Below are 15,316 nucleotides of genomic sequence, written 5' to 3'. Positions count from 1 at the left end.
AATGCCAAAGAGGTACTACTGCAAGGCAAGTCGTCGAAACATAAAACTCTCTAGCTTTTGGATTATTCCGCACTATTTACTTGCACTGCCAGTGTGAGGCTATATTTTATGGCTGATTGGGGATTCAACTAGGTTCGAGTTCCATTTCCATAAGACCTTAAATTTATGTGTGGGACAAATCTAATGTGTGTTCTGTTCGGGAGAGTTGATTGAAGGACAAAGCAAAGTCCCAGTCGTAGTCGTCATCTCCGAAAATGGCATTTCCGATCATCTCCAGAATGCTAAGCACATGAAATCAATTTGGCAGGCAAACAATGCCAAAGTACGTAATTTTTTCCAGCAATCACTTGCACTTGACTGCAATGGCAGCCTCAGGTGGGGCCGATTGCAAGACAAAAGCAGCTTAAGCACCTGGAAAAAATAGTAGAGATTTTTCTTCAATTTTTTTATTTTTTGTTGTTTTTCGTTGAGGCAACCCCTTGGCCTTTGTAGAATTTACAGGTCAATGAGCTGACTGAGCATGTCGAGGATGGAAAAACAAGTCGGGAGGCACTCGAAGAGCTATGGCAGCAATTTGTGGGTGTCTCCAAGCTGCACGTGCCACAAAAGTGCAACACAAATAGTGGGGACTATGCATAGGAAGCTGCATTATCCTCATCATCATCATCAACAGCAATCAGCTTTTGTGGGGTGGGCGTGACAAATACAAAATATCATCGCAGCATACTTCTAGGTGGCTTGGAAAAATATTTACTCCGCATTGCGTATACGCCCTGGTGACCACGGAACGTGACTCAATGCCCCCGTAGCTACTCGCGTAGCTATGAAAATATATTTATGGAGCTCTGGCAGGAGCCAAGCCAAATATAAATCATGCAGCTGATAGACATGCAAAATCTGGAGAGTTGTTCTAAAATGCTAACGAATGCCATAGACAAATGTTAAGCTTTATGGAGTTTGCAGTCTTGGCATAACAATGAAAGATGTTCTCAACGGAGATAAACTATTCACGCTGTTGTGTTTAAACAGAATAAAGGGCACTCTAAGTATTTGCAGGACTTAAATTATAAACCAACAAATATTCTATTGAAATGTGGCATAAAATAGATGATCATAAACATAACTTTATCACTTCGGCTTAAGAATGTTAGACCCTAAAGAAATTAAGACCATTAAACGTAATCCCTGCAAATTCTTCTCACCATATAGCCCGACAAATAGCTTCGCTGATAGAAATTCCTACCCACTGAATTATGGTTATTGCATTGCAAAAATATTTGCACGCTTTGCGAGGGAAAACAAAACAACACTGGGAAGACAACTTTCTTCCCCCCAGAGAGTAGGAGGTGAGGTTTTTGTTTTTCATCTGAGCAGGACCACCCTGCGTATGCGCAATTTGCGCGTAATGACATTTATGGCTTCTTACTTTTATGTTGCATACTTTTGGGTGCGTCGCTCAAGTGTGAAACTTTTGGCGAAAAACAATTGCTTTTGGCTATAAGGCATAAAGGGGGATGTTCTATAAGCCCCATACAAATGCTTGCTTTCATTTTTAATTAAAAAATAATTATAAAACATATTTTACACTTGGGACTTGAAAAAAACGCACGACAAGTACGCAAAGCACAATGGTGGATGTACTCCAACCATAATCTTATTATTTTTTATAAAAATTATATATCAAATATAAATAAATATGAAACCCAGAACTACAAAACACTTTCACATTCTGAAAATCAGGCAGTAATACAACCATAATAAATAATTTGGACAGCATTTCGGGCGAGGGCGTTCTGTGAATTCAGAATCAATGTTTTTTATGTTGGCGCCACGCTGTCCACGAAAATAAAAGGAAGGAATGACTGAACAGACCGAGACAAGGCTGCCAATGATCCTGAGGAAGTGGTCGATGTGGGCGATTGGGTGGTGGCAGGATGCTGAATGCTCCAATGCTGTTGCTGTGAATAAAAGGCGCCATCCTGTCGACAGAACGCACCCATAGACAAAAGCTGCAGAACATTTCAACTGGCGACGACAGAACACAAATGCTAACGCATGTAGGTCGTCCCAGCGTCCCCAGCGTTTTGTATCTGTATCTGTATTTGAATCAGTATCCGTATCTGTATCTGTGAGAGCGTATATCCGCATTTGTATGCGTGCAAAAGACAAATAGCAACTGGCTGCGCATTAAAGTCACTAGCCACAACCAAAAAAGTGTTCTACACTTTGAAAATACAAGATAGATATTGTTTCTAACAATTATCCTTTAAAAAAACATGGATTCTTTGGCTATTCTTTCATTTAAATTTTCCAAAATCAAATAAAGTTTCTAATATTCTTTGTTTTAATATAATTTTCAAGTGTAGAAGTATGTATCTGTGAGAGTGCGGTTCTGTGCTTGACTTAATGGGCCAACATGTCGTCAGGATTCTCGCATCCTCAAGAATAAAACTAACAAAGTTGCCCTATTATTTTTGGCCTGCGTAGACAGTGACTTTGACTCTGGGCCACAAAACAAATTCGGCAGACATTTTGGCAGCAACTACCAAGACGACAGACAGAGACAGAGACCGCCTAAAAAAAGGGAGAGGGCCGAGTCCTTGGTCAAGTAATGCGTTCGTCCTGCCGCTTTTCATATGAAAATTTCGATTTTATATAATTGCCGATACATTTGGCACGCATTCCTTCCTTTTAGCTGCTTATAGTTCTGCTCCATATCCTGCTCATAGTCCTTCCCCCAGTCCTGGTCCTTTCTCCTTCCATTTATCAATGACCAGAGTGATTTAAGTGCTAAACATAAATAATTGAATTGTTGTTGCCATCGATTACTTATGGACGACATTGTGTGGTTTGTTAGGAAAGCCAAATAGGTTTCAGATTTAAATGAAAATTTCATTCCTTAAAGTCTATTTCAATTTCCATCACAATAATGGCAAGAATATAAATTTAATATATTTATTCGTTAACCTCTACTGTGCTCACTCTTTTATGTATTTACTTTCATTCATTCTTTTTCCATTTCATTGCTCGAATAAATTTATTTTTATTGGTTTACTTCCACCTTTTCCATTTCCCATGCCATTTACTCTGCAATTTTTCTCCATTTCTTTTGAAAACTTTTACAGAAAACCCGGCTTAAGCATTCAGAAATGAAACCCAAGTAATTTTCAGTTAAATATTAAATTCTTATATTTTCACAGAAATTAAATACAAATACAGAACTAAACTTGCAAACAATCGGAATGTTTATACGAACTAGGTATGGCATAAATCAAAGAACTTGGTGCGATGTATTTAGGACTTAGTTTAACCAGTTACAGATTAAGGTACTTTTTTGGATACGTGGCTTCTAGAACTAGTCTTAGATCTAATTCCTAAGTACGGTGGCCAGGGTCAGGCTGACCACTGTGCCGATCAGACTGTAGCCCACCTGGCGGGCACCCAGCAGGGTGGAGGCTCCGTTACAGCCATCGCCGTTGCAGGTGCAAATTGTCTGCTTGTAGCCCTCATTGTCGGCGGTGAAGCAGGCGTTCTGTACCTTCTCCGGAATCCACCCACAATTCCTCACAATCCGGCGATTGTTGTTTACTTCGAACTTGATCACGGTTTTGCGGCAAAAGGGCACTAGGCCGTCTTTACCATTGCATTCCTTCAGGAACTGTTCGTCCCGCTGGGCACGAGGAGTGTTTACAACAAGAGTGGCGCAGTCCTCGTCCTCATGGGAGTTGCAATCGTGGCAGCGAATGGCAGATACTGGAATAAAAATATTTTTTAAATATTTATTAAATTTTAATTAAAGACTGTAAATACTTTTAGGCCTATAATTGCAACCTCTAATGCCATTCAAATGCCTGGCTATTCGCCCTTTTCAAAGTCCCCGTCAGTAGTGACATTAAATTATTTTATTAGCCACCCACACCAGCTACTTCCAGCCCTTCTATTTACCTGTTCCCCTCCAGCAACTGTCGACAGGTGAGGCTTCTGACTGACAAACTGACTCCAAACTGACTGCAGTAACCTGAATAATTGCATGTCAACTGTTGTGCCTCAAAACAAAAAAATAAATGCCGAAACATCCAACGTTTGGCACGCGACCAGCCCAGGGCACTGCAAAAACACTTGGATTGCCATCGCATAGAGTTGAATTATGGACGAAGTCCGGTAGAACTAACTAGAATACTCTTTACCCTTCTCTAAATCAAAAGAGTTAAGGTTTCTTAAATATTGGCAGTTTAATTACTTTCTGTTACACCTTTAAAATTAAAAATCCATCATATCTTCAAAGAAAAAATCGATATACTCCTTGAAAATAGATTTTAAAACCCATTTTCATTCAAAAACAATTACCCCTTTTATCATTTTCTAAACCAATTTTTAGTGAAATTCATTTGACAGTCCAAGACCAAATTGGTTACCATTTGACAGGAAGGACTAAGGATCGTAACCTTTCAAGACATTCTACAAAGGGGTGTGTAGGACTAGTGGAAAAAAATAGAAACCAAGCAAAGGGCAAGGACATGCAGGCCAATGTAACTGAGAGCCCAGACTTATAATTCGAAATATGTCTGGTCCTGTCAGGATTGTAAATGTCAGTCGGCGTGGTACTGCAGGCGTATGCGCAATGTTTAGGTGCGAAGACTAAAAATTAGAGCCCATTGGTGGCCACTCAGGCAACTCATTAAGTAGTTAAGCTCATCTACCTGGTAAGCCCAGTAAACATTGTGTAATAAAAAGTCACCTGCCGTAAAATCCACAGTTGCAGTTTCAAGTTGCTCCCCTATTCGAAATAGGGAATTTGCATATTTAGCATTTAGAATTTTCCATTTGCATTTTACATTTGCTGCATATTCATGCGGCTTTTCAGCAAACTTGAACTTCTGCCAGGTGACGGGGGAGGAGAGTTGTTGGAAAAGCGGAAAACTGAAGGAAAGTTGGAGCACTGAAGCGTAATATCTCTATTCTATGTTTGCCTTTGTGGCTGCATGGAAGTGTAAGGTTACTTGACAATTGATCGCTAATGAAACGCGCTCTTGAAAAGTGCTGGATAGCAATGGGTCGGTAGGTCTTTATTTACCATCTGGCTGGGGCTGGGTTCTGGACTCTATTTACCCATCAGATTACTGGGCAACAGTATGTGCAAATACTTTCAATATAATTTAATGCCATTTAATGTTCCCTTTAACAGTGGAGTGTGAACTGCGAAATCAAACTTACTGCTTCAACAATCAAACTTACTCACATGCCGGAGAATTCAAAGGCATATTCGTATGCGTGAGAGATTCTGGCTGTTAATTGGATTAGTCTCTGGTTTAAAAAAAATATATTAAAAGCACGACATGCACGTGATTATTAAATTAAAAGGGAATTCTGTCAGGGGGTCACTTTGCGAGGGAATACCAATTGTACAAAAATTAAATAATTTTCTTTCATAAATCCCTACTTCCATAATTTTTAATTGATTTAAAATCATCCCAATTTCAATTCTAACTAGATCCTATTCTATAGACTAATCGATTTTTTGGGATGATTTATTATTGAATAGAAATCCCCAATGCTTCCCCCCAATCCGAGCAAATCAATTAAATTTAGTCGCTAGCTGGTTAGGTGGTATTTTGGCCAACTTTGCGATTCATCAGCTTCAGCCAAGTGAAAAGTGTTGGGAATGAGTTTCCACTTCAGTGGATCGATGGCTTGATGAGTTGCGGTTGATTTCATACGATTTGAGGCAACAAAAAAATCAATCAATTTGCAAAAACAAAAGCCAAACATCTGTAAAGTGTTGGCCAATCAATTGGCTTATTGTTTTGGACCAAGTTGAAGGTGGCTTTTATTTGATTAGCACCCAGAGAATTCCCCCACTTTGTATTTACTTTATATTATATGTATTTTTTATGTAAGCTTACCTGATAAGAGATTGGAAAGCACTGCCAGGCAGATGGCATACATGAATATCGTGGTTGACATATTGTTGCTGTTTTTTGTGGTTTGATTAAATCAATTCCTGATTTTGATAAATTTATTCAGCCGAGTTATCCAACGTTGATGCTGTAAAAGGTAACAAAATCCTCAGGTTATACATATATATTATTTGTGGGTTTATTATTGTTTTAGCTTGGTATTTGTTTTCATTTGTAATTTGATTAGCGCAAAAAACGGCGGCATATTCATTAGCATTGCTTCACTATAAAATATAATCTAGAAATGATTGTATATGATTTTTATTGTATTTTGTAAACCGGTATTGGAGCGTGGCCGTTCAACGTGACAAGTGCTAATATTTTGCTAATAATATTTAAATTTTTTTAATTTCTTTATAGCTGTTTTCAATATTAGCATATATAAATATCAGCACAATATTAAAAATGGGTCATATGAAAACAAGATAATCCTTTTATATTTTTTTGTTTAAATAAACTTTTAATCACCTTGTGTTAAAAATCACAACAATTAAAATACACAATTTAATTATATATTTTTTAGAGAGCAAGACAACTGGACGCGATCACTGTCGAGTTGAATCTGAAAACTATTGAATTTTTCGAAAAACGTTGATTTTTCAAACCAGCACGCTCGGCAGGCAAGCAGCCGAAGAGCTCTTCCCCGAGAGAGATACTCTCGAAGAGAGACTTTAACAAGATCGGCCCTATGGGAAAAATAAAGAAAACTTCCGCTACTGGATCATCCATACAGGGTCTTATATACGAATGTATTTGTGAATAATATAAATTTTTTTCTATGGTTGGGGGATGCTCTCCAAGGTAGCCCCAAGTCACTGCATTGATAAGCTCCGGCTTCGTTTGGTTTCAGCTTGGTTCTTAACCCGAAAACAAAACGACATCCAAACGGAATCCACCGGTTAAAACTGGTCAAAACTCAAGTGACGTCACTAGTAAATAGGTAAAAAAAATATAAAAACATGATCACGTTCACTACCTAACAATAAATGGCCTTCCATTTAAATGCCTGATCTTTGAAACTCTTTGTTTATGGTTGTTGAAAATAGGTTAGGTAGATTTTGGGAAATATTTCAATATATTTTACTCATTTTTTATGTCAAGAATAGGACCAAAAACATCTGTCAAAAGTTTCAGAACATTATCCCTTTTTTTATTGTTTTACTGAAAGGATTTTGCAAAAAATATTATTTTCAAACTAATCTTAGGAAACTTGTTATTTTATAATATTATTATAATTAAGACAAGCCATAAAATTTAATGAATATTAATTATTATTACTTCTACTCACTAAACATTGCCATTAACAATTTTTTTAATTGTGCAATTATTAGTTTTATGAATGGCACTGTTACGTCGAAAATTGTTTAGATGATATTTGTTTAGATGATTGTCTCAGATCGGATCATTGTGGTTCCGGTGGTTTAAGAGATATGAGCCCATTTCCGACCATGACAACTTGGACTGTACTCTATGGTAATTCCCCTTATCAATGTCCCGGACGTTTAGTTAAATCTGGTTCGCACCTCCAAAAACTCAGATGTGCGGGTTTGGTCTGGTCCCAGACCAGACTTTGATGTGGAGCCCAGACATCCCGACTGTCCGATCTATTGAGGAAAACACTGGACCGTGGAGCTTATCTGTCCTAGTTCAAGGCACTTTCCCATCAAGCCATCCAGCATTTATTTCTTGACTCATCATTAAACAGAATTTTTCAAAATCCACTTGCCTACCGATTTGCTTTGCTTTTTTTTTTTTAATTAAGTGTCACATTTTGCAAACAATGCAACTAAATTTGAATTAACACGATGCTGTTGCTTCTGGTGTAGTTGTTTGTATGAAAACTGAATAAAGTCAGTGCCCAGCTGTCGGTTTGAGCCAGTTTGAGGCGGTTGTTTGGTTAAATCGTTTCTTTAATCTTTACAACAGTGGAAATTTTTTATGGGAAAGTTTGTGGGATTTTTCCTCATAATACTAAGCAAGCAGAGTGTTTTTTTTTGGAAATTATTCTGAGATAAAATTTTATAAATCTCTCAAGCATTCTATTAAAATAAGTGATTAGAAATAGTAGTTGGAAATAATTTTGTATGTTTCTTTTTATCAATAAAACATTTTTTTACCAAAATACGTCATATTGTGACGCAAACTGCTATCTATCTACAATGTGTTTAAAGACTTGCCTATGTTAAAAAATATAAAATTAAGAATTTTGAATTATTTTTACCTGTATAAAAAAGGTTATCCTTAATTCCTTAATATGTTGTGAAAGAAACACGACTTGAATAGAAAATTAAAATTCCAAAAAGAATCCAAATTCCAAGTAGAACCAAACCGCTGCAAATCGAATGTGTAACTGAGGCCTGTGAAAATTATGTCTTTGGCTTTAGGCAAATGGCATTGGATTCAGATCGGATCGGATCGTATAAAATTCATAAATCAGCTGATTGGCGGTGAACAGAATTTCTATACTGCGTTATTGGGAGGTCAGACTTTGGATTCAATTATAAAAACAAATTCAAGCAAATGAACAGATTCTTGTTTGCTGGAACCGGTTTTCCAAAGGTTTTTATTTTTTTCAGAAAGTGGTTCCTGTAAAGGTAAATCCCCCCAAAATCTGTTCATACTTACTGACCAAATAATACAATTAAGACATTTTTTCCAGACAAAATAAACATTAAATAAATTAAAGTCATGTTTTTGAGTTCAATGAGACAATCGTAATATGGGGATATTATTCAAAAAAATTGGGGTATTTTTTGTAGAAAGCTTTTAGTCAATTCTACAACTTGTTAGATTCGAAGCTTGAAAGCTGTAGATTAGAGAGCTTCCACTGGACTAGGTCTCAATGTTATTTAAATTTAAGCAATAAATCCAAACCAAATGTGTTTGTCAACATTTTGATTATGCGTACTTTAACCCCAAACCAAAGCCGAAACTCTTTACTCACTAAGGCCTATTTATAGAAGCGAATATAATAGTTTAATAGCATCAATTGAGATGGATCCGAGGGAGCCGAGACCCATGTCTGGTGGAAATCTTTGCCTCCCAAAAAGGGCGTCCCTTGGATCGTCTTCAATTTTGCGCACTGATTGAGGCACAAAAGCAATGAGGCGAAATGATCTGCAAAAATATATATATGTATAGTATATATAGAGAAACTTAATTCAATTGGCCAGAGTCTTGGGGCAGTAGCAAATTGTGCGACCTATTGATATGTGTGTAAGCTCCACAAGAGGAAGCCTGCGATTAAGCTTAATTAATGCTCTAGGCAAGATTTATACTTGGGCTATACGAGTGGCATAGACTTCTCGGGGACTTCACGTGTGCGTCTTCTAGATTTGTTGATTAAGTGTCTGGACGCCTAGTTGAAGTGGCGCTCAGGGTTATGAGTGGTCAGTCCAGTGCACTGCCATCGTCTAATTGCGAATTCTAATTGCAGCTATTTAAATTTACATAAATAACTGAAGAGACTGGACAGCAAAATGTGGGACAAATTAAAGGGAGAGGGTCTTAAACATAGTACTTACAATCCTTGCTATCTTAATTTTGGTTTTCTTTTTAACATTAAGTCCTGTAAAAGAATTATTTACTTATTAGGTTCTTAAAAATCCTACAGAAATTGCTTTAAACCTATTATATGTTGCTTCTATAAAAATAAATGATAATTTGCTTCAATAGGTCCTCTAGAGAAATAAAAAAAAAATGATATATCCTTGAGCTTTAAGGCAGTACATAGTACGGCAGCCCCCAGAGGGAGTCAGTAAAAGCATATAAACAGCCTTTTTGTAGTCAAGTGTCGAGTGAGACAAGGGCTTTGGCATCTCCTGGAAGCCTCGAAAAGAGGACGCAGCTCACACACTCTCCAAAGCTCCAAAAATCGGAAAGCTTTTGATAGCTAATGGGCCGACTGAAGACCGAGACCAAAGCTGAGGCTGAGACCGGGGGTCGTGCCACGTTCCCCATACGCCCCGTGGGCCGCCCCACTGCTCGGCAGCTTGGTGGCTCGCAGCTGCGCTCGGGTGCGGTACATTTGTCGAGTGCGGCTGCTGCTTCGCCCAGTCGTTTGCCGTTTGCCAACCGTTTGCCAGTGTTTGCCGAGCGCCGTGAGCCGTGAGCACTGTGTTGGGATTTTGCAAGGAATTCATTAGAACAGATAACAACCGACCAGCCGAATCTGTATCTGTGAAATTTTAGATCGTTTTGTCAGCGACGCACATCAATAATTTAATTCAATTTAAGCAAAAAAATAAGCGAAACAACTTGGTGCTTAACTTAACGAGTGTTTTAAAAAGTATAACACCATAAAAAAAATATATTAAAATATATATTAGAAATGCAGTACATCTATGTGATTAGTGCGCTCATTTTGGCCATAGCCGTGCAGCAAGGTAAAAAGGATTTAAGAGTTAAAAGGATATTAAACTCAAAAACCGCTCAACGGGAAGCCCAAAAGTCGCGATTACGATTACATAATACGGGATACGCTTTGGGGCGAAAAAGCGGATTGGTGAGATGGGGAGAGGGGGCTGGTGGTTGGAACTGGGAGAGCTGGTGGTGGTGCCGTCTTGACGCCAAAGGACAAAACCCATGTATCCTAGCCGGCCGCCGTGGCGCCTTTTTCACGCACACCATCACCACTATTTGCATTCAATAGATATAAGCTCCTCGAGCTCCTTGAGTTCTCTGAGAAAAGTAACAATTTTTTTCTCTACTTCATTTGGCTCTCTGCCACAGCTTTTTCTAAGGGTGTACCACATAAAAATAGGAAAATAGGATTGGGGAAGGGGATTTGACCCCTGGCCTTATACGAACCATAAAGTGAGTTATCCGACACCCCCTTTGATTTGGTCTCATACATTTTACGCACAGCCTAGTGGCCCAGGATATAGTTAAATGGGATTCCCCACAAAGTTATTCCTATCTTACTTCCGCTTCTTTTCTCTACATTCTTCGCACACCATTACATGTGTGTGTATGTGCAAGGATGGGAATATAGGACATGCGCACTCCATTTGGTTAAAGGTCCTGGAGGGCAGTTGCAGTAATCCGATACCCCAAAACCCAAATATTCACTCAGGCTTATATAAAAGAATCTCCAAAATACAAAATACAAATACAAAAGATTGTATCTTCTAAACAGTTGAAAATAATGAAAAAGGGGGTCGTCTATAAATGTATCTATATAATAGATTTGTAGTCCAGGCATTGCAATCAATGCAATTTATAACTACTTATAGACTGTAACAAGCCTTAATTGGTCACAGTTCTGGTTAGACTCAAGTAAAGCTAAAGGGATTGTGGTTTAAAATATATTTTTAGGAGTTCTATTTCTATTTTAAATCTCAAAATATTTATACTTAAAAGTAGAGTAATTTGTATCCATAGAATCATCCCCATTGTCCTTTCATTTGATGTACTTCTAGCTCATAAAGTAGCTCATCTTACCCAGCATCTTATTTCATTGTTCTCCAAGCTTCTTTACCAGACCGGATCTTGACTTAAAATTTTCACCAAACACATTTTATTTCTTTCCTGTAATCATATCTTGCCCTAAGCACCGCTTAGACATAGTTTTGTTATTAATTTTGATAAGACGATTAGATTAAGCTGCCATTTGGGTAGCAGTGCGCTAATCATGTGAATAAAATTTCTACATATATAAAAGTAAAAAAAAAAAAAAAACTCCAAGCTTCTTCGCCTAAAAGCAGACTCTTATTTTTTGTTGTTTGCTCCACCCGCTTACGTAACCCGAAGCGCCAACAATGGCCGGAGGGAGTTGGTCGAATAAGGCAAAAAAGTTATTCGAGTCCATTAGCCATGTCGATGTCTCAATTAGCAAGCCAGCTTGGAAGTGCCTCTGTCTGGCTCTAATGGAGGCGTTGAAGTCTTCTGTGGACCTGCCCTGGCATTTCTATGCCATTCTCCATTAGCTACTTGCCATTGTGCCATTTTTGGCACAGCGTGAAGCAAAAGCGCATCGCAAGTTGCATCATTTCAGAGACACTATATCTTCCACACCCGACTGAGGGAAATATCCGTCTCACTTTTGTACATTTTGGAAGATTAAATAATGCGAATCTCGTGTCGCGCACGACCTTAAATTCAATTTAGCTAAGGCAGCAACAGCCACCAAAAGTTCCACTCACAGATCTCTTTATATATAATTTCTAGTCGGACTATAGCATTGTCCGATATTTATTCACATTCGTTTTCCTTTCATCCAAACACTCAATTTTTTTGTGAAACTATTAAGGTTAAGTATTTGCTTGGAATGGAAATATTTTCTTTCCAATTAGCATTATCTTGGTTTAGGGTCAATTAAGTGGAATATTGCACCTAGAGTGCAGAAAAATTATTAGAGAATAGGGGGAGATAAATGTGATTATTAGCTGCAAGGATGCACAAGGATGCTTAGTTACTAATTAGGGACTATAGATATTCTGTATCTAGACAGTAATTAAGCTTGAGAGGGGAATTCATGGGTTTAGACCTAAAAAAATGATCCTTTTAAGAAATAATCTTGTGTTTATTCCACCAAGAAATTATTATTTATTTCTTAAATTATTTTTCCAGGCTCTGCCATCAAATGCTTTGTCTGCAACAGCCATAAAGATGCCAACTGCGCACTGGACATACCACCCGAGAGCCTGCAGAAGGACTGTGATGAGCAGCACTCGTCCCGGGGCAAGGGAATTCCAACCTACTGCCGCAAGATAACGCAGATCATCGAGTTCTCAGTCAACAGCCGTAAGTTTTATAAAAAGAAAATATAAAAAATATGTAAAATAAATCAAAATCCATCGACAGTGCCCCCAGATAGCCGAGTGATAAGGACCTGTGGCTATCAGAACCAGACCTCCACCAACTATTGCTATCAGAGGGCTGGCTTTGGAGGTCGCCAGGTGGTCTGCTCCTGTGATACGGACAACTGCAACGGTGCCGGGGCGATGAGTGCCTCGGTGGTGGGTGTGGCAGCTATGGTGGGTCTCCTGCTGGGCGCCTGCCAGTGGCTGCACGGTTAAGGAGTCCGGACAAGAGGGTGCCGCCTCAGTTGTTTTTGTTTGTTTTATCGATGCATCCACCCAGTTTTTGTTTCGTATTGTTGCTGTTTTTGACTTCTGTGACCCTTTCACCGCTTTCCCTCCCCTCCATCTACAAGGTCCACGCGAAGAGCTGCTCCAGAGCCTGGTAATATACACCCTCATCCATAATATTAAATACATAAAATAACTATTTAATTTTCAGCTCTGGGCAAGCCTGATTTTATAACATTTTTTGAATGGAATGAACCGTAAAAAGCTTTATACAAAGTATTAAATATTAAAACATAATTCCTTAAATTGAAGTGTATATAAAAATATAAAAGAGCAGTAACAATTTGGCCAATATAACCGTTCAAATCTAATTACGTAAACATTTAATGAGAATGAGAAAAAAATAACGATATAACACTAAAACCTACCGCAGTTGAAAGTATTTAATGAGAAACATCCCAAATAAACGAATAAGTCGAAAAATGAGGCCACAAAAGCTAACAATGTTGAAATTTAAGGCTACCTACCACAAGGAAATCCCCGATATAATAGTAGAAAATAAAACTATAAATGTTAACACTTTTTGTCTAAGTTTTCTCTATTTTTATTTTCATAAGACTTAAAAACAAATTTCTAAAAAGCAAGCAGAATGCGCCACATAGAAAAATAATAAAGTATTTAAAAAACGAAAAAAGATAAAAATATATAACACTTTGTAGATTAATTAGCAAACGATCAAGAGAAGTAATCGAGGAATCCCGAACCAAAGGAACTCCTAGGATAGTTGTGACACGCTAATAGGCGACACCACGCCCACATCTACTGCACTCCCAAGTGAAAACACTCGTTGTTGTAACCAACTGCCAAAAAAAAAACCAAAAAAAGTAAATGGAAAACCTTTGAAGCAATTCACCAAACCAAAGCTAAGAGAGATACCAAGTCCCGCTGAGGAAACACCAATGCTCGTTTTGTCCATCGTAGCAAAGTTACAGAAACCAAAGCAAGAAATACATCATTTTTAGTTCGAATAGCAAAATAACAGTTTATAGTGACAATTTTTTAGTTAAGAATCTCCTCTAAATGCAATATTTATAATGCAATAAAATTGTAAAATGTTTAAAGTGAAAAACAATAAATATGAATACAAAAAGTTGAATGTGTTTTTTTGGCTCAGAGATCGTACAGTAATCTACAGGAGTTTGCAGTATAATTTGCCCAACTAATTGGCATCAGGCGATTTTAGAAAAATAAAATATATAAATATATTAATGGTATATTGAAAAAATAATGCACATTTATTTTTACTTAAAAATATCTCAGTAATAGAAACTAATATTTGACCTAATAAAAGCGTTGAATATTTTCTTTTAAATTGAGGTTGAGCTAAATAAAAATTTATGGAGTCTAAAATATATTATACAAAAAAAATATTTACTAAAAAAACAGGGAAAATGAAACTCGGAACACGCCCTATCGCATCAGATAAGCGAATTACACTGCATACTCCACGGTCTGGACATGACTTTGAGTATAAGCAATTGGATTACACGTATGAGATTAATTTAGCCAGCTAAGAGTCTTTGTGCAGGACCCTCTTGAGGGCCAGGAAACAGTGTTGGGTGGTCAGATCGTGATATCCCACAGGTCCTCGCTCACAATCGGCGCAAACCAGGAATTTCTTCCCATTCACCGAATGGGAAAAGCCAATGTTCTCGAACGTCATCATGTCTTTGACCAGCCAAAAGTGCTTCAGGGACTCTGTGTTTAGATCCTCAGCCGTTCTGTCCTGTTTTTGCATCATCAGAGGCACATCAACCTGTCATCAGAGCAAAAACAATGTAAATATTGTGAAGGCCACTCATGCAGCAGTCACCGGCACTTACTTCCTGTTCATTATAGCTTCCCTCTTGTGCTTTTAGCATCAAACTGTTGCAGAACTGGCAGCGTACATTTGTTTTGTTCTTACCATCAACTATTTGGTCAGGAAATACAGCTTCTTCAGTCATTTTTCCAAAATTTTAGTTATTTTGCTAACCGAAGTGTAGAAATTTTTGCAGCTGTGTTGAATATGAGAAAAACAGCTGATTTGCAACACTAGTCGCAATTAATCGATAATCGATAACTACAATGGCGCCAATGTTTAAAAAAATTTAAATAATAAACATAAACTTTATTAAAATTTAACTATATGAACAACGACGTTTGCATTCAGAGTTTAAGATTGTTAATTGAATAATTTTATAGAAAAACTTGTTTTATAAAATTGTAGAAAGAAAACCTTGAAATTGTCCTTTAAGCTTGAATAGCTCACTTAAACTGCTCTTAAAA

General features: G+C 37.6%; 3 protein-coding genes across 4 annotated transcripts; 1 reads left to right on the top strand and 2 right to left on the bottom strand.

Moving 5' to 3' along the window:
* Positions 1-3,169: 3,169 nt before the first annotated feature.
* Positions 3,170-8,340, bottom strand: LOC6497457. Of its 2 annotated transcripts, none has more exons than XM_044716003.1 (3): positions 8,179-8,340; positions 5,904-6,045; positions 3,170-3,753 (listed from the first exon to the last, which is right to left on the bottom strand). In XM_044716003.1, the coding sequence occupies exons 2-3, from the start codon at positions 5,962-5,964 to the stop codon at positions 3,368-3,370; spliced, it is 447 nt and encodes a 148-aa protein (XP_044571938.1). In that variant the 5' UTR covers positions 5,965-6,045; positions 8,179-8,340; the 3' UTR covers positions 3,170-3,367. The 2 variants fall into 2 exon arrangements, with proteins under 2 accessions (XP_044571938.1, XP_001962033.1); XM_001961997.4 differs by lacking the exon at positions 8,179-8,340 and adding an exon at positions 6,426-6,564.
* Positions 8,341-10,203: 1,863 nt separating this feature from the next.
* Positions 10,204-14,457, top strand: LOC6498076. Its single transcript, XM_001961999.4, has 4 exons — positions 10,204-10,342; positions 12,528-12,701; positions 12,762-13,142; positions 13,200-14,457. The coding sequence occupies exons 1-3, from the start codon at positions 10,288-10,290 to the stop codon at positions 12,974-12,976; spliced, it is 444 nt and encodes a 147-aa protein (XP_001962035.1). The 5' UTR covers positions 10,204-10,287; the 3' UTR covers positions 12,977-13,142; positions 13,200-14,457.
* LOC6497456 (guanine nucleotide exchange factor MSS4 homolog) lies at positions 14,145-15,078 on the bottom strand. Its single transcript, XM_001962000.4, has 2 exons — positions 14,872-15,078; positions 14,145-14,804 (listed from the first exon to the last, which is right to left on the bottom strand). Exons 1-2 carry the CDS (start codon positions 14,992-14,994, stop codon positions 14,559-14,561), a joined length of 369 nt encoding a protein of 122 aa, XP_001962036.1. The 5' UTR covers positions 14,995-15,078; the 3' UTR covers positions 14,145-14,558.
* Between the last annotated feature and the right edge of the window lie 238 nt (positions 15,079-15,316).

This window comes from Drosophila ananassae, chromosome 3R, assembly GCF_017639315.1.
Source record: "Drosophila ananassae strain 14024-0371.13 chromosome 3R, ASM1763931v2, whole genome shotgun sequence".
Taxonomy (NCBI): Eukaryota; Metazoa; Arthropoda; class Insecta; order Diptera; family Drosophilidae; genus Drosophila; species Drosophila ananassae.
Note: the sequence above shows the minus strand (reverse complement) of the source record. Positions and strands in the feature narration are given on the sequence as shown.